The sequence below is a fragment of the Myotis myotis genome, unplaced genomic scaffold, assembly GCF_014108235.1.
Source record: "Myotis myotis isolate mMyoMyo1 unplaced genomic scaffold, mMyoMyo1.p scaffold_m19_p_9, whole genome shotgun sequence".
Classification (NCBI taxonomy): domain Eukaryota; kingdom Metazoa; phylum Chordata; class Mammalia; order Chiroptera; family Vespertilionidae; genus Myotis; species Myotis myotis.
In genome coordinates this window covers 77,899,004-77,919,309 of record NW_023416401.1, presented here as the reverse complement: position 1 = coordinate 77,919,309, position 20,306 = coordinate 77,899,004, and the positions used below count along the sequence as shown (strand labels likewise).

Sequence of the window (20,306 nt, the reverse complement as noted above, 5' to 3'; positions counted from 1 at the left end):
TAAGGCGTTCCTCGAGTGTATTCTTATCCTTTAACTAGGAAAAAGGAAAAGGAAGTTACTCGGAGACTCAGAGTGTGGTCTAGTCACTAGCTTCACCTGGAAGCTGGTTAGAACTGCTGTGTCTGTCGCTCCAGCCCCTTTCCCACTCCGAATCTGCATGTGAATGAGATGTACAGGGCGGTATGTACACATTACACTTGGAGAAGTGCTCCTTTAAGGCACAGATGAGGATTCTAGGTTGAGAAAGTTCAAGTCAGAGGTTCTTCGCCTGGACTTAGAATCATCTGGGAGCTTGAAAAAAAAAAATACTGATAGTTGAGTCCCGAGTCTCCACCCCAGAATAATTAAAACAGCACTTCTGGGCTTGCGGGCAGGCACGGGTGTATTTTAAAAATGCTGCAGGTGATCTCAATGTGCAGGCAAGGCTTAGAACTGCAGGTTAAGTGATAGGCAGTTGCTCAGCTGTCCTGTCTCCCCTCACCCCCCACACGCTGCTTCTCCTTGGCTTGGCTATGAAAGAAAACCTGCACCCTCTCCTCCCCCCCAATCCTTACCCTCCCGCCCATGAATCCAGGGCCATTATTCACAAGATGCCAAACTAAGACATGAATATGGCAGTGCCTGGGGTGGGGATGGGTTACTTCATACTCCTCAGGAACAAACCCACCAAAGGGAGGCCTATCCAGGTTTCTGGGAGAAATTTAATGAAAAGACCCCCTTGTCGAGTTACAAAATAAATCTCTTTTGGTGAAAGAGATGCCCTATTTTGTGGGCCACATGACATGCGAATGTGTGTGGCAAAGTGAGAAGGTTAACATTTGCTTCCCCAAGACATTAAACAGCTTCAGTTGTATCCAGCAAAGCTTTCCTCAAAGGAGGTTTGAGAATTTCATAAAAAATGGACAGCATGACCACGGGTTAATCAATCAGTCACATTTCCTAGGTTCATAACTGAGAGACAAAAGAAAGCAAGGGTTGACAGGAGGCGCGCGTGTTTGAACCACTGCTGCGCGAGCCCATCGCCACCGCCAAATGTCAGCCTCTCGAGGCAGAAGTTAATTTCCACAAGCGCACGCGGGGCTGTCTGGATGCTGCTCTGGTGGTGGCAAGTGTCAGACTTCTGGACAACAGCGTCAAGAATGACATTTCCCCGACCTGCTGTCATTTTCATCCCTGAGCCCAATGCTTTTCTTGGAATGGGTTTCCGTGAGGGTTTCGGACACGATTTTGGCCGTGTGCGTGAGCTTTGGAGGACGCTTTTATGAATACAGAGTGGCAGCTGCCGGGCGAGAAGGCGTGCTCTTCACCCAGAGGGCGTGCGCCTGGCAAACACGCACCACCCAGCTGGCCACGCGCGGCCTCACCTGGTACTGCTGCCCGGTGCAGAGGATGAGGTGGTCATACAGCACAATGTCTTCGTGGGAAACCATGACGTGCTTGGCTGCTCGGTCTATGGCCGTCATCCTACCAACCACCACGTTGACCCAGGAGCACAGCGACATCAATGCGTGATCTTTATCATTATAACTCTGGCTGCGGAGAGAGGCGCTCCGTCAGTGACATTTGAGCAGCTGACAGGGGGCATTAATTAGACATCTGGCGAGCTGTTCAGGTCCCCCCGGCTCCCTCCCACTCCACCAGGACTGAGTCTGTGCTCTTGCTGTGGTTTACCAGGACCAAGGATATACAGTAGGAGATTTTTTGTTATGAGAGAGTCACACAATGACATCTTTCCATTAAAGCTAAATTGTTCTGCTTAGTGCTGGCCAGTCCACAACAGGGAGGGAGTGTGTGTGTGTGTGTGTGTGTGTGTGTGTGTGTGAAATCATCCTATATAATAAATAGGTAATATGCAAATTAACCCTCACACCCTCACAAGATGGCTGCCTACGACCAGGCCAGCAGGAGGGTTAGTGAGGGACAACCAAACAACTGAACAGCAGGCTGCATGGGGCAACCAGCCGGCAGAGGGAGGCAGTTGGGGGTGACCAGGCTTGCGGGGGTGCAATAAGAGTCAACCAGGCTGGTGGGGGCGGGGGGGCGCAGCTAGGGGCTTCCAGGCTGGTGGGGGGGTACAGTTGGGGGCAACCAGGCAGGCAGCGGGGGCAGTTGGGGGTGATTAGGCCAGCGGGGGGGGCAGCTAGGGGCGAACCAGGCAGGCAGGCAGGTGAGTGATTTAGGAGCCAGCGGTCCAGGATTGTGAGAGGGATGTCCGACTGCCGGTTTAGGCCTGATCCTGGGAATCGGGCCTAACCCGGCAGTCGGACATCCCTCGAGGGGTCCTGGATTGGAGAGGGTGCAGGCTGGGCTGAGGGGACCTCCCCCCACTGCACGAATTTCATGCACCGGGCCTCTAGTTAATATATATCCTTCTGCTTCTATTTCATGGTGAGCACAAACTTACTTTGGCTGTTGACTTGTCCTAGTGCAGGGGTGGGCAACCCCTGGCACGCGTGCCAAACATGGCACGCCAGTAACTTTTGCTGGCATGTGAAACCCTCTCTTATAATCTTCCATTTACAATTTTTTTCTTAATATCAACTTTTTTATTTTTCAGATAAATTCAGTGTAGGTGCATCTTAGATAAATAAATAATTTTACATAACATTTATACATTAAAAAAATAAATGTATTTTTCATCATCATATACTGTGTTTTTGTCACCTGAATGAATTTTATTATTTCTTCAAGGTTCTTCACATGCATACACCTTAAGAGATATCAAGTAGGCGTAACATGCTCTCAAAAAATTAGGGTTGGCACGCAGAAGAATTTTGAGTCAGAGATTTTGCCGGTTTTGGCATGCACTCACAAAAAGGTTGCCCACCCCTGTCCTAGTGACAAAGGACCAAAAGGGGATGAGGAAAAAGAAAGTGACATTCCGCAGGATTCCCCAAGGCAGGGGTCAAGGGCCTGAATATCGAGAACCCGGCCTATTTGCTAATGCTTTTCAATAGATTTCTCCTTCTTAGAATGAGTGTATAGATTTGTGCTCAAACAACAAAACACGTCTTTAGAGAAGATGTCAATTAGGGAATTACGTTAGAAGCAAGTCCAGCCCCTGGAGACTTTCGGGATCCACTCTGCAGGGCAAAGGTGACTTAGGGGGAACTGGTACTGCTGTGAGCAGCAGGTCCAGGGTTTTCTTGTCTGGGTTCCATCTGAGTTTGAGTAGTCTACCATAATGTGAGAGAAGCGGCTTTCTTGTTGGCGTTGGGTATTTTTTACAAAGAGTTTTGTGAGGGTTGTTGCAGAACTTTCTGGAAGGTGTGACTTCCTACACGTGACACTCTTAGTGACCTTGTTCTGATACCATAACAAGAGAGCAATGTGGCAGAATAGTAAGTGTTGCATTTAAATCCAGGCTTCCCTGTGCCAAGGTCTGTGTCACCAGTGAGACCGGGCCCTGGGACCCTGCATCCCCTTTCGACACTTCAGCTTCCTCACCTCTCAACCTAGGATAATTCTCCTCCCCGCAGGCCTCGACCATTGTAAGGGACGAATGTGAGAATGTAAGAGATGCTGCTTTATCAAGTGGGATGCATATGTGAAGGGTATTATTCTAAATAATATTAATGATACATAATCCTGTTTACTCTCCTTGGAGGCAAACAGGACTAAAGTGATAATGGAAGAGCATTTTTTCTTTTTGATCCACTCGGGAGTCTGCTCTCAACACACAAAAAGAATTCTCGTAATGGATGCACATTAGGCCCCGTTCTGGCACCCATGAAAGAGAAGGGAGCACTGGGCTTTGTGTCTCTCCATGAAACAACACTTAAAAACAAGAAAATCTCTTCTTAATAAGAAAAGAAAATTGGGGGCTGGCCTGTCACAGGAAAATAATAGAGAGTGAGATGAAATTCTTTAAAAAAAACAAAAAACCAACACATTTTGGTGGCTTCACAGGAAAACAAGAAACCTCATTGATTTTGTACATTCATGAGAGATCCACAAAGGATTGTTCTTATTTGCATCACCGTCTCTTCATAACAGGAACAGCCCTGTCAGCCGCCCAAGATGAGGAAAAATTAAACATAGTTAGTGCATAGGAATTAGTCTTTTGAGGATTTGCTCAAAGATAAAGTCCTCAGGGGAAATTTGGAGGAGTCGAGGACAATGTTATTTTTAACGACCGTAGGACAATAGTGTGATAATGTCAGCACGCAGATTTCAGAGTTCACATATGAAGCTCTGTCTGGTGGGAACTGAGTTTTAGGAACCGTGGGAAGCACTGAGGAATGTGGGGTGCTGCTCTTATAGTCTGCTACCATGGCTTTTCTCAGGTTGGAACGTCACCGTGCAGGTGATGACCGTCTGTTCTGGATATCCCTATCTACTCCGGACCTCCTTTAATTTACTCACCAGGTAGGTGAAACCAAACATTGGAAATTATAAGTGATATTTCCCCCAGATTATTTCCTAAGCAGAGTGAGTGAGCCTTGCTTCTAACGTGGTAGGGACGGTCTCATGGCCTGAGGACAAGAGAAGTGCTTCCATTAGGGTTCTCTGGAAAAGGGAGAAGGAACCAAAGAAGGGACATCAATGAAACTTAATGTTTCTCAAGTGAACTTGACCCTGACTTGAAAAGAATGTGAAAGGTTGTCTCACAGAACGTTCTGGAGACAGGTAGTAAGTAAAAAAAAGCAGAAATGCAGGATGAGAAAATTGTTGGAAGGGACATTGTGACAAGCGGCCCACTTGTTCAGAGTTGCAGAGGCCCCCCACTTCTGGTGTCAGGAGACTTAGCCCAACGCTCCAGATGCAAAACTAGAAGCAAGCCCCAGGGGAACCAGAACCCTTCAGAACTGAAGAGAACCTCGGAGGTTTTCATAGAGGATTTATCAGGACTCTTAGAAGGAGAAGCATCACCATGAATGAATGTTCAGTTACTCAGGGCTGATTGTCCAATTAGTGGATTTCTCCTGTTTCCGCTTTCCCCTCTCCTCCCACTGCCTGCCCTTCTGCTGCGTCCCTGGCATGTCATTAGCGCCTCCACCAGACGCTGGACAGGGCCGGAGAGCGAAGACAAAAACTGGCTTATGAAAAATATAGTAATAACAAAAATAAATCAAAACACTGGTTAGGGAAGAGTTTAGAATTCGTATTTAAAATGAGGAATTGAAATTATTAAATTTAGGAATGTCGATGCACTTGTTATTTTTTAAACTCTGCGACCAAAGATAATTTCCTTTATTGGAATACGAGGGCCGTTTGAAAGGCAACATCCTCTTTACGTTTCAATGCGCAGTTTCTAGAATGAAGACATGCAGTCACCCGTTCAGAGGCACCGGGCTGTGTTATTTCCTTTCTACCCACAGCCTGATTAAGATGACTTTCACAGGCACTTTTGGAGGTAACCTTCATCTTCTCCACATTATTTACTGAGCACCTGGTATGTGCCAAGCACTGTCCTACATGCTGGGGGCACATCAGCGAACAAAGAGGCAAAGGATTCCTGCTGTCGTGAAGTTTACATTGCAGTTAAAGAATCCAGAATATGAAGAAAAAAACATCATTTTAAAAGGCAAATTATGTAATATTTAGAAGGATTTCAGTAGCAAGAAGGAAGGGAGCAGAGTGAGGAGGATGGAGGGTTGGTTGCAGATGAATGGGTGGTCAGGGGAGGTCTCGGTGAGAAGTTGACATTTAAGCAAAGACTTGGAGTGAGAAAAGCAAAGCCCCACAGTGGGGACCTGCCTGCTGTGTTTCAGGAATACTGAGGAGGCTGGAATGGTGAGAGTAGAAAGAACAGGGGCAACAATGGTAGAAGATGAGGCCAGACAAACAATTGAACAGGAATAGATTTTAGGTTGGAGCCTTCCAGGACTTTCTGTGACGATGGGAATGGTCTGCAGCTGTCTGACATGGCAGCTACGAGCCACAGGTGGCTATTGGAGCACTTGGCAATATGGCTAGCATAATTGAGAGGCTGAATTTTAAATCTCGTTTCAGCCTAATCAATTTATGTTTTACTTAAAAAACAAGCTTTTATTTTATTTGAGAAATTGGCAAACATTTTAACAACAGAATCACCTAAAAACCCCACAATATAGAAATGTTTCTGGCATGATTAAAAAATAATTATTCTGTAACCAATAAAAATGTTGTCATTACTGACTCATCAACCACAGTATTTTATGACAGATGCCTTATTTTTCATGTTAAATAAGTCTTAAAACCTTTTTGGTAGTTTTGTGGATTCCATAATAACCTCTTTTTTTTTTTTTTTAGATAAAATGGAGCATGATAATGCCATTAAAATCAAGATTTATATCTAAAAGCAAACTCCTAATAAGACTTTCCACCAAGACTATCCTACTCCCTCTTTTTTGTATGTTATCACTTTAAAAAACCTTACCTCTAATCAATTTAAACTTAAACAGCCACATGTGGCTAGGAGCCATCACCTGGGTCAGTTCGGGGGCTGAGGTGGTCTGACTCACATTTGCACAGCATCGTTCTGGCTGCCGTGCTGAGAATGTGGAGAGGCAAGCACACCGGGGGCCCCAGGAGACTTCCCACCCGGCCGCACATAGGTCCCATGCGCTATCTCACCAGGACAGCATTCCTAGTTCTCTCCCACAGCACACCTACCAGGCAGGGGCTGGCCAGCCTTGGTCACGCTGAGTGAGTTAAACTGCTTGGGAGACATTTATCAATAACACCAGCATTTCCTGGGAAGCGTGTAAGTTAGAAAGAGGGCAATGAGGGGAGGGGATGTACATGTGTGGATCCTCTACTTTTTGTCAGAACTTACTGTTACACTAATTTTAATAAAAAAGTCCAGCAAGGTTGGCATATCATATACTTTTTACAGTAAAAAACAACAACACACAAACAAAACCAAAGTCCAGGGAATGAAAACCCCTTTGTGGTAGGGGCAGGATCTGAATCTGAATCCACCTGGCTCAAAACCCATGATTTTTTCTTTTTTTTTAAAAAAAACCCACATCCTAATGATGCTCTTAGAAATAAAAAAAGTTCATGGTCTGGTAAATGTATTAGGTCAGAATGAGCCTGGTTCTGCTAACAGGAAAGCTGCAGGTTTTCTCACAGTTTGCCTCGCTGTTTGAAGGCAAAGTAAGCCTTTTTCACAGAGGAAAGAGGATCTCTTTGTCGTGGATTCTAAAATGAATACCCTGAGAGGGAACCATTTCCTTCCTCCTCATTAAAAACATGTGAGCACTGTTTCTAGAGGCAGGGAGCCTAATCTTTCTTGTACCCATGTTTTGCTGCAGGAAATTAAAATTACTGGAAGCTGTGTGATAATGAAGTGGGATTCTACCGGGGTGCAAACAGCAAAGCTTGTGGAGACTGGCCTGGAAGGTCGTGCCCGGTCAGCCCGGATTAGGAATGGCCTGGGTGGGTGTGAGACCCACCCCCCAGGGAGGTGCCTGACCTTTATCTCTCAACTCTGACTGTGGGGGCGTTGCCTGGTCTGATGCAAATACAATCGCCAAGCTCCCCTGCTCTGCAGTGCCGCTCAGAACCCCACCGCAGACGGTGGCTGGGTCAGGAGGCTCCATCCATGGTTTGGAAGAGGGCACAGGTCTTCCCACAGAAAGAAAAGGGCAGCCCAGTCCTGCCGTCCACTCGTCAGCAGGCTCGAACCCGTGTCTCCTAAGTGACATCCGAACTCCAGGAGAGAAGCCCACCACTTGCTCCTTTCCAATCTGAAAACCATTTAGCATAGAAACGACAGCTTAAACATTAGGACATCTAGGCCTCCGAAGGAAAAAGCAAATAGAATGCATACTCGCTTGCTAAAAACTTCCTTTGTTCCGTGCCCAGAAGTTTTTTCCCAGGGAGTCCGTGGGTTGAAATTAGAGTGAGGTTACTGAACTTCAGGTGAGAGCTAGGGAGAAAGAAAAAAATTAAAAAAAGAGGTAAAGCATGATTCGGTGGAAGTTTATTCTACATTTGACCCTTGAACAATGTGTGGGTTAGGGTACCAACTCCTCATGAAGTAAAAAATCCACGTGTAACTTAGACGCCCCCAAAACTCAACTACTAATAGCTTGTTACTGATATCGTAAAACAGCCGATTAACATGTATTTTGTATGTTATACATATTACATACTGTCTATAATAATTAAAGTATAATATGCTAATTAGACCAGACGTCCTTCTGGACGAAGCCAGGGGCTGAGAGGGAAGCCCAGGTCCCAGGTGCCAGAGGGAAGCCGGTGCCGGCAGCTGGGGAAAGGAAGGCCTACTCTTGCATGAATTTTGTGCATCGGGCCTCTAGTATTATTATAATAAAGTAAGCTGAGAAAAGAAGATATTAAGAAAAACACGGAAGAGAAATACCTTTACTGTGTTTACTGAAAAAAAAAATCCACATGGAAGTGGATCTACACAGTTCACACCTGTGTTGTTCAAGGGGCACTGTGATTCAATTTAACCTCATTTCATGTGTCATCCAATTGTTGAATTGTCTTTGAGCCCAGCATCTCTTTTTGCACAAACCTTCAAACAGAACCAGCCATTAGAATGAAAGAATGAAGATGGCACCAGAGTGGCTAATTACAGAAACTTCACACAGCAGCACTGCAATGACGGAGACCACTTCGTTTTTTAAAAAATTGCTTATCAAAGTAAAACAAACTAAAATCCAAAATTGGGAAGGAGGTACGTTTAGTATGAGTTAGTGCAGTTGGAATTCCAGCCTGCTATGAAACTGCTAAGAATCATAACCACCAGGCTAGAATTCTGAGTGCATACAACCAAGTGCTTTGCCTGTCCCTCATCTAGTCCTTGACACAGTAGCGAGGTCAGTGATAGCATTATCCTCATTTTGTTATATAGGACGGAGGCAAAGTGATTTGACCAAGACCATGCAGTAGGAAGTCTGGAGGCGGTGTGTGAACCCAGATGTCAGCTCCAGTGTCTTCTCACCTAATCTCTACCTAACCTCTGCCTCCACTGCCCTGTAGACCCTACATTGTTGGCAGGAATCCAAAGATCATCTAATGCCACTGGTCAACATCACCTTTATTACTTTCATATATATGTACATATATATACACACACATACACACACACACACATATATACATTATATATATGTGTGTATATATATACACACACACACACACACACACACACACATATATATATAGTGAGGAAAAGCAGATTTACAGTTGAGTCTGTGAAAGTTGATTTTTGTATTATTATTTCTTATTGTATTATTTTCCATATGACAACTGTAAACCTACCTTTGCCACATCCCATCTGCACCTCAAATCAGAATATCCAAATAAATTTTAGAGAATTCCTGTTAAGAGTAAAACTGCCTCATATTTGCATTAGGCTTTCCAGGGCCTGAGGCACGTGTATGGGCATTATCACAGAGATCAAAATTCACGACAATTTGTGCTAGGGGTGGGCCGGGGGTCAGGGGTCTTATGATCTGTGTTTCATAAAGAAGAAAATCAAGGTTGGAAATGCTAGGTAATAAGTTCATGGTCACGAAGCTCATAAGTAGCAGAACCAGAAATGAAAGCCACGCCTTCCGGCTCCAAGTAGCGCCCTATCCACTCACCTCTGCTGTCCTACAAGCAGTCCTGGGAGTAATGGTAAGTAGGATGCCCAGTACATGGAAGTGGAGGTTTCTGTGCTGCGACTCCCTCCTTCAGTATTGAAAATATTCCTGATGCAAATCTGCCCTCCAGCTAGCATCAGCAAAATTTTCTGGATGAGCTGATCTTTTTTTTTTTTTTTAAAATATATTTTATTGATTTATTTTTTTTACAGAGAGGAAGGGAGAGGGACAGAGAGTTAGGAACATCGATGAGAGAGAAACATCGATCAGTTGCTTCTTGCACACCCCCCAAGGTACATGCCCTTGACTGGATTCAAACCTGGGATCCTTCAGTCCGCAGGCTGACGCTCTGTCCACTGAGCCAAACCGGTTAGGGCGAGCTGATCTTTTAAAAGGTTTCAGGATGATGGATGAGAAAGATATATTTTCCTAAAATCTCTTCTTAATTCACACCTCCCCTTATACCAACCAAATTCAAAAACAAACAAACAAAAAAAAAAACCCTTCACCAAGTCCGAGGAAAACACCTATCTTCTTCCCCATGAGGAAACTGGGCCTTTTCCAGATGTGGAAATGCTATCAATGTACTGACAGCCTGTTAGTACCACTAAAAGCAGGAGACTTTTGGCGACCGCACGGACCAGCCATGTAATAAACTCAACCGCTCCTGACATTTAAAAACAGCTAAATATTATGAAAGGTTTTGCTCTAAAGTCTCTAAGGATGTGTGTCATTTAAGAATAAATATTCTTATTTGATACAAAGAAAACCAAGCACATCTTATCCTCTAATAATAATAAAATTTTTGAATACGTTCAAATAACACAAAGGTCACAATTAACCCCAGCTACTTATGGCTGCCAGTTTGCAAATGCACACTGACGACAGGCCTCTGACTTATTACCATTTCACGGAAAATGCAAGTAATAATACATGTTTATACTTGCATGCAGTTAAAATTTATTTTGGCTTTGGTGCCTATGTGATGGAAATGCGGTTTATGGTGTACTAATAAAACAGGTTTATATGCAGGACCCTCTTAAAGTTCTGTGGGAGAAAAAGGCTTAATAATTATCCAGCCACATCTTTTACTACAAAGACTAATCCCCTTGGTACTGAATAATTTGAATGATCTAACAACACACGGATAAAATAGCTTGTAAATTGCCAAATTACCACTCTGTAGTATCCTGAATTATGCCATTATGCAATTAAAGATTTCACCAAAAGATTTGGGGTGGGGGGGAGAGAGTATTTTCTGGATTTGTATCTTTTGAAGGAACCAGCTTTCGCCCAGCCAGACTGGCTCAGTTTGTGGTCATCTTGTGCACCAAAAGGTTGCCAGTTCAATTCCCGGTCAGGTCACATACTTGGGTTGCAGGTTCGATTCCCAGTCAGGGCACGTACAGAAGACAACCAATTGATGTTTTTCTCTGTCCTTTCCTCTCTCTAACCATGTCCTCGGATGAGGATTAAAAAAAAAAAGAAAAAGAAAAGAAGAAAGAACCTGCTTTCTGTTTCTTTTCCTTAGCTTTAGCCAAATTGGTTTTGTATTCTTCATTGTGGCTGTCTGGTCCTTTATTCAATCTTCAGTGTCACCCTTTAACCTTTCTTGTTCTCCCTACCATTCCCCTTCCACATTCTCAAGCAAGAACATCTCCCACTCCATAAACAACAACACAAACAGAGAACAGCCACCAGGCAGCCCCCTCCCTTGTTCCCCTCTTGCCACATCCCGAGCATTGCCATCCACAACATAGTCTTCCATTCCTCCTGGTTCAGAAGACAGGTATCTCCCCTTAACCCTGTTATTCTTCATGTTCCTCTCCCACCTCTCCCTATAACTCAACCAGCAAATTTCTCTTACAACTGTACTCAAGAAACCTGAAAGTAACCAGTCCACTGCTGTTAAGGGGGAGCCATGATGTCAACAGAGGCCATGGCCCTGCTTCTCCTACATCCAAGGTGGCTCCTAGAGCTCCAGCCATCACACCCTACACCCACATTACAGGCAGAAGGAGGAGGAAAGGGTAGAAAGGACTGCCCATTAAGGAGGTTTCCTTAAAATTTCACATGACATTTTGGCTCACATTGCCAAACCTCAGTGATACAGCCACATGTAGCACCAAGGGTCACTGGAAAATGTGGTTTTTCAAAGAGGAACACAGTGGTTTTTCTCAGAACCACAATGCCTAGGGTTCTGTTATCACGGACAAAGTGTAGAATGAATTCTGGAAGGCTACTAGAAGTCTCTACTCATGTTGACTCATGAAGAGTGGGTGGGTTGGGGGAAGATCCTGGTATCAGTCAGAGTCCAGGCTGGAAACAGAGGGCCATTCCACAATCTTTGACAAAATGAAGGCATGTGTATGGTTCTGAGAACCAATAAGGGATGAGGAGTCACCCAGGGGCTAGCAACAGTGGGATGCCATTACTGATTCGGATCATAAAGAGCAAGGGATGGAGGAAATGGGGGCAGTTGGGCCCATGGAGGAGGCCCCACGCAGGAGGTGCAGCCATAGCACATGCTCCCATGACAACACTGTCATGAGGTTCTCTTTTATGATGGCTTCCCCCCCTCCCCATCTCCTCATTTGCCCATTTATTTCTCACAAGCTTCCCAGTCTTTTTTGTTAAACTGAAATTATTGGGATGACATTGGTTCACAAAACCATATAGGTTTCAAATATACAACTCAATAAAATATCATCTACACACTGCAGCATGTGCCCATTGCCCCAAGCAAAGTCTCTTTCTGTCCCAAGTTCTCTCCCACCCCCTTTGCCCACCTCCACCTACCCCCAATCCCCTTTGCTCTCTGGCTATCATCACACTGTTGACTGAGTCTATGAGTTAAGTATGTATGTTTTTTGGCTAATCCCTTCACCTTCTTTCGTCCATTACCCCACTTTCCCTCCCCTCTGATAGCTGTCAGTCTGTTCCATGTACCCATGCCTCTGTTTCCATTCGTTTGCCAGTTTATTTGGTTTATTAGATTCCAAATATAAGTGAGATCATATGGTATTTGTCTTCCTCTGATTGGCTTATTTTATTTAGCATAATAATCTCCAGGTGCACCCATGTCGTCACAAAGGGCAAGAGTTCCTTCTTTTTTTACAGCCACATAAGATTCTATTGTGTAAATGTAACACAGCTTTTTTATCCACTCATCTACCGACGGGCACTTGGGCTTTTTCCAGATCTTGGCTATTGTAAATAACACTGCAATGAACATAGGGGTGCATGTGCATCTAGTCCTTCAAATAGTGTTTTGGGATATCAGGATATATTCTCAGAAGAGGGATCACTGGGTCAAAAGGAAGTTCTGCCCTAACCGGTTTGGCCCAGTGGGTAGAGAGTTGGCCTGCAGACTCAAGGGTCCTAGGTTTGATTCCAGTCAAGGGCATGTACCTTGGTTGCGGAAACATACCCAGTAGGGAGTGTGCAGGAGGCAGCTGATCGATGTTTCTAACTCTCTATCCCTCTCCCTTCCTGTCTGCAAAAAATCAATAAAATATATATTTTTTTTAAAAAAGGAAGTTCCATTTTTAGTTTTTTGAGGAAACTCCATAATGCCTTACCCAGAGGCTGTATGAGTCTGCATTCCCACCAACAGTGAACGAGGGTTCCTTTTTCTCCACGTCCTCTCCAGCACTTGCTGTTTGTTGATTTATTCATGATAGCCATTCTGGCAGGTGTGAGGTGATAACTCATTGTGGTTTTAATTTGTGCTTCTCTGATGATTAGTGATGTTGAGCATTTTTTCATATGTCTATTGGCCATCTGTATGTCCTCTTTGGAGAAGTGTCTATTCGGGTCCTTTCCCCATTTTTAAATAGGGTTGTTTGTCTTCCTGGTGTTGAGCTGTATACGTTTTTTTTTAATATATTTCAGAGGTTAATCCCTTACCACATGTATCATTGGCAAGTATGTTCTCCCATACATTGGGTTCCCTCTTCATTTTTTTGATGGCATCCTTTGCTGTGCAAAAACCTTTTAGAGTGATAGAGTCAGACTTATCATTTTGCCTTTGTTTCCCTTGTTCAAAGGGATAAATCAGCAAAAATACTGTTCCAACAGATTCCTGAGATTTTACTGCTTATGTTTTCTTCTAGGATTTTTATGGTTTCACATCTTACATGTAAGTCTTTTTATCAACTTTGAGTCTATTCTTGTTTATAGTATAAGTTAGTAGCCTAGTTTCTTTTTTTTTTTTTTTTTTGCATATACCTGTCCAATTTTCCCAACACCATTTATTGGAGACTGTCTTTACTCTACTGTATGCTCTTGTCTCCTTTGTGAAATATTAACTGAACATAATGGCATGGGTTGATTTTTGGGCTCTCTGTTCTGTTCCATTAATCTGTATCCTATTCTTATGCCAGTACTAGGCTGTTTTGATTGCAACGGTCTTGTAGTATAGTTTTATATCAGGTAGTATGATACCTCCAACTTTGTTCTTCTTTATCAAGATTCCTGAAGCTATCCAGGGACTTTTTAGTTCCATGTAAATTTTTGGAATATTTGTTTTAGATCTGTGAAACATGCCATTGGTATTTTAATAGGAATTACATTGAATTTATAAATTGATTTGGGTAGCATAGACATTTTAATGATGTTAATTCTTCCAGCCCAGGTACACAGAATATACTTCCACTTGTTTGTATCTTTCTCAATTCCTTTCTTCAATGTCCTGTAGTTTTCTGAGTACAGGTCCTTTACCTCCTTGGTTAAATTTATTCCTAGATACCTTCTTTTTTGTTGTTGTTGTAATAGTAAGTGGGATTGTTTCCTTAATTTCTCTTTCTGATAGTTCATTATTGGTGTATAAAAATACCACCAATTTCTCAATATTAATTTTGTATCCTGATACTTTACTGAATTCAGTTATCAATTATGGTAGTTTTTTGGTGGAGTCTTTAGGGTTTCTATGTATTAACATAATGTCATCCGTGAATGACGACAGTTTTACTTCCTCCCTTCCAATTTGGATGCCTTTAACTTCTTCTTCTTCTGGTTTGATTGTTGTGGCTAGGACTTCCAGTACGATGTTGAATAAGAGTGGTGAAAGTGGACATCCCTGTCTTGTTCCTATTTTTAGGGAAAATGGTTTTAGTTTTTGCCCATTGAGTATGATGTTGGCTGTAGGTTTGTCATATATGACCTTAATTACATTGACAGATCTTCCCTTAATTCTCACTTTGCTGAGAGTTTGTATCATAAATGGGCGCTGGTTTTTATCAAATTCTTTTTCTTCATCTACTGATAGGATCATGTGATTTTTTATCCTTAATTTTGTTTATGTGCTGCACCATGTTTATTGATTTGTGAATATTGTAACAACCTTGCATCCCCAGAATAAATCCCTCTTGATTTTTTAAATGTATTTCTGGATTCGATTTGCTAATATTATGTTGAGGATTTTACCATCTATATTCATCAGGGCTATTTGACTATAATTTTCTTTCTTTGTAGTCTTTATCCTTTATCTGGTTTTGAATTAGGATAAAGCTGGCCTTGTAAAAATAGTTTGGGAGTCTTCACTCCTTTTGCATTCTTTGGAATAGTTTGAGAAGAATAGCTATTAGTTCTTGTTTGAATGTTTGGTAAAATTTGCCTGTGAAGCCATGTGGTCCAAGACTTTTGTTTGCTGGGAGTTTTTTATTTTATTTTATTACTACTTCAATTTCATTATTTGTATTTGGTCTACTCTAATTTTCTGATTATGTTTTGGAAGAGTGTATGTTTCTGGGAATTGGTCCATTTTGCCCAGGTTGTCCAATTTGTTGGCATACAGTTGTTCACAATATTTTCTTACTATCCTTTATATTTCTGTGAGGTCAGTTGTTACTTTGCATTCATTTTTGTTTCATTTATTTGGGTCCTCTCTGTTTGTTTCTTGATGAGTCTGGTTAAAAGTTCATCTATCTTGTTTATATTTTCAAAGAACCAGTTCTTTGTTTCATTGATCTCTTTTATTTTACTACTTTGTGTCTCTGTGTCATTTATTTCCAGTCTGATCTTCATTATTTCCTCTCTTCTACTTACTCTGGGCCTTGTTCTTTTCCCCATTCTTTCAGGTGTCGGGTTAGATTGTTTATTTGAGATTATTCTTGCTTCTTAAGGTTGGCCTATTATGCTATGAACTTCCCTCTCAAAACTGATGTTTCTGTGTCCCATGGATTTGGGCTTGTTGTGTGTTCATTTTCATTTGTTTCCACTAATCTTTTGATCCCAGTGGGCGGGGTATCAGGGACTTGGCAGGGAATATCCAAACAGACTCCCATTGGTGCCTGCAAGCAGGAGCGCTGGCATTTTCTTCCTCCTTCTGGGGCTGAGCTCAGAGGGGAGAGAGGAGTTACCCCTCCGGCAATGTAGTCACACACCCCAGCACCTGCCCCTCTGTTTCCCAGACAAAAGCTTCCCCGGCAGTCATGCTCCAAAAGTCCCAGCTCTGAGAGGCACTCTGGTTCCCCTGTGCAGCTGAACTAAGCAGGACAGGAATGGCCAAGTGATTCAGCAGATGGTGGAGGGGTGCTGGCTGTGCATGCGAGGTTGGGGAGACCGGCCCTCTTTCCAAAGCCACACAGTTAGTCATTGTCCGAGTCTCAGCCAAGAGCCTCCCCAGAAAAAGAGGGCCCCAAAATTCACTGCTGGGTGCAGTGAGAAGACCCCTCCGCAAGACTGAGCATGGCAGAGTGGCCTTGCCAACAGTCAGGAAAGGAGCAGTGCACTCCCCAGGCTGGTGCTGGAACAGCAGGAGTGATCCTTCCTAGGGAGGTGGCATCTGGGTTTCCCAGGTGGACTGAATCCCCACTGATTTTCACCTCCAGATGCTATGCGGCTCCTCTTCTCTCTTGCTCTGGTTTGGGAATCCCTGCATGGGATTGAGACTTCACGCTTCTGGGGAGAGACAGTGTTGCAGCCACGATATCCCTCTGGCTTCTCAGCTGCCATGCGTGGATTCAGGGACCAGCCCTGTCTGCGTTTCTACCCTTCTTACCAGTCTCTATGTGGCTTCTTCTGTAAATCCTTGGTTATAATATTTCAGTTTAACTAGCCTTCGGTTGGTTATTCAGGTTGACTGCTTTATAATGTAGCTGTAAATCTGGTTTGGGGCTGGGGGCAGGTAAGTGCAGCTTCCACCTACTTTACAGCCATCTTGGAATCCTACCAAGTTTCCCTGTCTTCATGTCTGTCTCCCTGGATGATATTTTTTACCATCATGACTTCATCTCACATTGACATTGTAGCTTTCTTCTGAGCTCGAAACCCAATTTCCAAATGCCTATCTGTCCTAACAGGGCTGCTTCACGGGCCTCTCAAATGCAGTGTTCCAAACAAAGGTCTTGTAGCTCCACTCCATTCTTCCTTTATTTCCATAAAAGGCATGACCAACTAACCGCCATCCACGTTCAGAATTTGGGAGCTAATTCAGACTCCTATCCTCTTTCTCACTTCCCCAAACTGGTCCACCATGTCCAGTTACTTTTACCTTCTCCACATCCCTTCAAAGCCTCCCTCCTGCCATTTCCAGGACATATTAGCTTAGCTCATATCCTTGCCTAGAGAAATAGTCTGAGGGTTAGTCTCTCTGGCACAAGTCTTTCTCTCTCCCTTGCCCATCTTCCACACAACTACTGGAAACCACTTTTTAAATTAAATCCGATCTCAGTCATTCCTGGTTTTTAAAGTCACCTTGTTTGCTCACCATATTGACAGCAGCAGAGCAGAGCAGAGCGGTTAAGAACATGGATTCGAGTTTCAGATTGCTCCAGTTGAACTCTCGGCTATAGAACTTTCTCACCTTTGACCTTGGAAAAGTTGTTTAAACTCTTTGTGGCTCGGTTTTCTAGCCTGTAAGATGGGAATAACAGAAACTAATGCGCCATAGGGGTGCTGTGAGGATTAAATGAAATAGTATTTGTAAAATGTTTAGAATATTGCCTGCTGCATAAAATATTTTCAATTAATGTTGACCATTTTTATTACCAAAATGTTAAATACAAATTCATGAGCATGGTATGTAGGCCTGATGGGCAGGGCCAAACATAACCTCCCCAACCTTCTTTGTAATATCTACCTTCTTGCGATTCATTCAAGTACTCTGCCTCCTCCATGCCTTTACATAAGATTAACATCAGCATTTCCATTTTCTCCAACTTCATATTTTTTTATTTAATTTTTTATTTGAATCAGAAGCATCCAAATATTTAATTTATTAAATTTGTAACTATCTAAGAGTATTGGTCCAAAATCATGAACTTTATAATATAGAATTCTAATTGGTTTTAGCTTTCTGGGGATGACATATGGAAATCAAATGTGTAAGACTTTTAATTTGATTACCTATAAATATTTTTAAAGTTCCAGCAAATAGAATAGCAGGTCACAGGGTACATCTTGGGTTTGGTCATGGATTATACAAAATGGCAGGAATAGCACAACCACAGACTCTTAGATCTAATGGTGTTGGCCCAATGTCTATGAACAGTATCTAACAGCATTGTGAGCCCTCTGCTCTGAAATCAAAGGTCACCATGCTGTGTGGGGGGGGGGAGGGAGGGCTGGGGGGGGAGTTCAAGTTAAGTGCTCAAGCCAATGAAACATTAAACAAGTGCACCTGCATTTTCACAGCAGATAATTCCAGTGGGGATTTCACGTTGCTGTGGATACAAAGGGAGGAACAGCTCAGAGATACTTGTAAAGCAGGGAGGGATTAGAGTATCTAGGGAAATAAGTAAAAGGTATTGCATTTCATTCTATGCTTCAGGAGCACAGCTACAAAATGAGGTCTAAACATCCTTAGCCTTCAAATGAAGAGGGTCACATTGCCAATTTATTGTGAACATGATAAAAGGAACGTAAACTTTTCACGTTGCTTACCTTTCTGGGTGGCAGAAACCTACCAACCTTCCAGGTAAATGCTCCTTATTTTTTGTTTTTTGCTGATTTTTATTTTTTTTTGGCATAGCAAGGGCAACCAAAGCAAGAGATTTATAATTAATTGCTTTCGTTAATGCTTTTATTTTAACAAATAAATGCCGTTGAGAGAGAATAATTACCCACATCAATCTAAATGTTCCAATTTAATTAACTAAAATCTCTTTCTGAATAATTCAAAACAATGACAAAAATATTTGCCAAATGACAATGAATCCTAGCTCAAGATAGATATTTAACCTAACTGCATATTATACTAGTCAAAGAATAACTCAAATTTAATTAGGTCCTAATGATAAAACATAATGTTACAAAACTAATGATAAAATGGTATGGACGGGGTTTAAAAGTTGGGAGTTCTATGAACTTCCAAATTAGAAGAAAATATAAGGCAGAACAAATAAAAATATTTATTATAAGTATAATGTATTAAGAGAATCTACCAGTTTTTCCCTGAAAAAAATGTTAAACTTTCTTCAGCAATATATATTTTTTTCTATTTAGATCACAAAAGAGATTTTTGGACAAGGTTCTTCGCTTCTTCATTTTGTTGTATTAGTAAAAATATCACAGCAGTTTCATCCATGGCCACGCAGCTGCTGGTAGCAGCACACTCTGACTTCCAAGGGGAGACCAAAGAGGGTGCGATGAAGGATTCTGAGCACTTCTAGAAGGGGATGGAGTTTTCATGGGGAAGGAGGAGGCAGAAATCTCTCTCCCTGACCTTACTTCTCTCTTCTCCTGGGTGTCATCTTGCCTGGCTCCCCTATTCATGGAAACCCCAGTAGGAACCAGGAGGCGCCTGGAGAAAGGGCCAAAGAGCAAGTAAGTCTCTTATGCTTGTGGGAGTGACCTTGGTGCTCTGTGGGTCTTCTAGGGACCAAACAGGTGCGAGTGTAGCCCAGGGTAAGGAACTGGGGTGGGGGGTGAGGGAAGATATACAGGGATTCAGGATCTCACGTGAAGAATTTATGTGTCTCTGCATAAAAGAAAACAAATACCGAAAAAAAATGAAAATAAGTATAATGTTTGAAATGTCCATTAAACAAATAAGAATAAAATTTGGGAATTCTGGCAAAACAGAAAAAAGTGAAATTTGGCTTTGCTTTATGATATAGAGAAAATGATTAATGATGTTTATATATATGTAGTAAAAAGTTATACTTTGAGTATACGCTTATATACATTGGGCATACACAAGATGTAGATACTAAGATGGCAGTTATAAAAAATGAGTTGGAAAGTGTTTGCACACAGAGATGGCAAAATACAAGACACAAATCAACCAGTTCCATAAGATTGGAATAACAAAGCACTATGGAAATTCGAAAGCAAGTGAGATCATGGTGGGGTAGGATGAGAAAGGGTTTTATGTTTTGGGCAAATGCTGTTTGTTAGGAAATCTTTTTTAACATCATATGGGCAGGTTTCCTCATGCTTGACAGATTATATCTTCTTGGACCTTCATTTTTCATGGTGATGGTTTAAGCATGAAGGGTTGTGGAACACTTTCTTACTAGATCCAATTCAGTATGTAAATACTATGTCTTGGGGTAATGACTTCAGCTATGCAATGATTAATGATGTTAATAATTATGCCTGGTAAGCCTGATGTAATGATGTGATCTAGAAGTTATAGGATTTGTTGAAAACTAGAAAATGTGGTAGTTTAGGTACAATGAGCTATTATAGGGGGAAATGGGTTTTCTTATAGATAAGACTGCTGATTGTGAGAAATTATGTGGTTGATTTCCAGTTTCATACCATTGTGATCTGTGAAGATGCTTGATGTGATTTCGATCTTCTTAAAATCAT

At 42.4% G+C, this 20,306-nt stretch overlaps 1 protein-coding gene across 1 annotated transcript in view; it reads right to left on the bottom strand.

Moving 5' to 3' along the window:
• CFAP61 (cilia and flagella associated protein 61) overlaps window positions 1-20,306 on the bottom strand; it is a 247,115-nt gene that overhangs the window by 90,542 nt on the left and 136,267 nt on the right. Inside the window, exons 19-20 of the mRNA XM_036320969.1 lie at window positions 7,760-7,858; window positions 1,365-1,533 (exon numbers count right to left, since the gene is read on the bottom strand). Coding sequence (XP_036176862.1) covers window positions 1,365-1,533; window positions 7,760-7,858 — 268 coding nt within the window. The remainder of the gene's footprint in view (window positions 1-1,364; window positions 1,534-7,759; window positions 7,859-20,306) is intronic.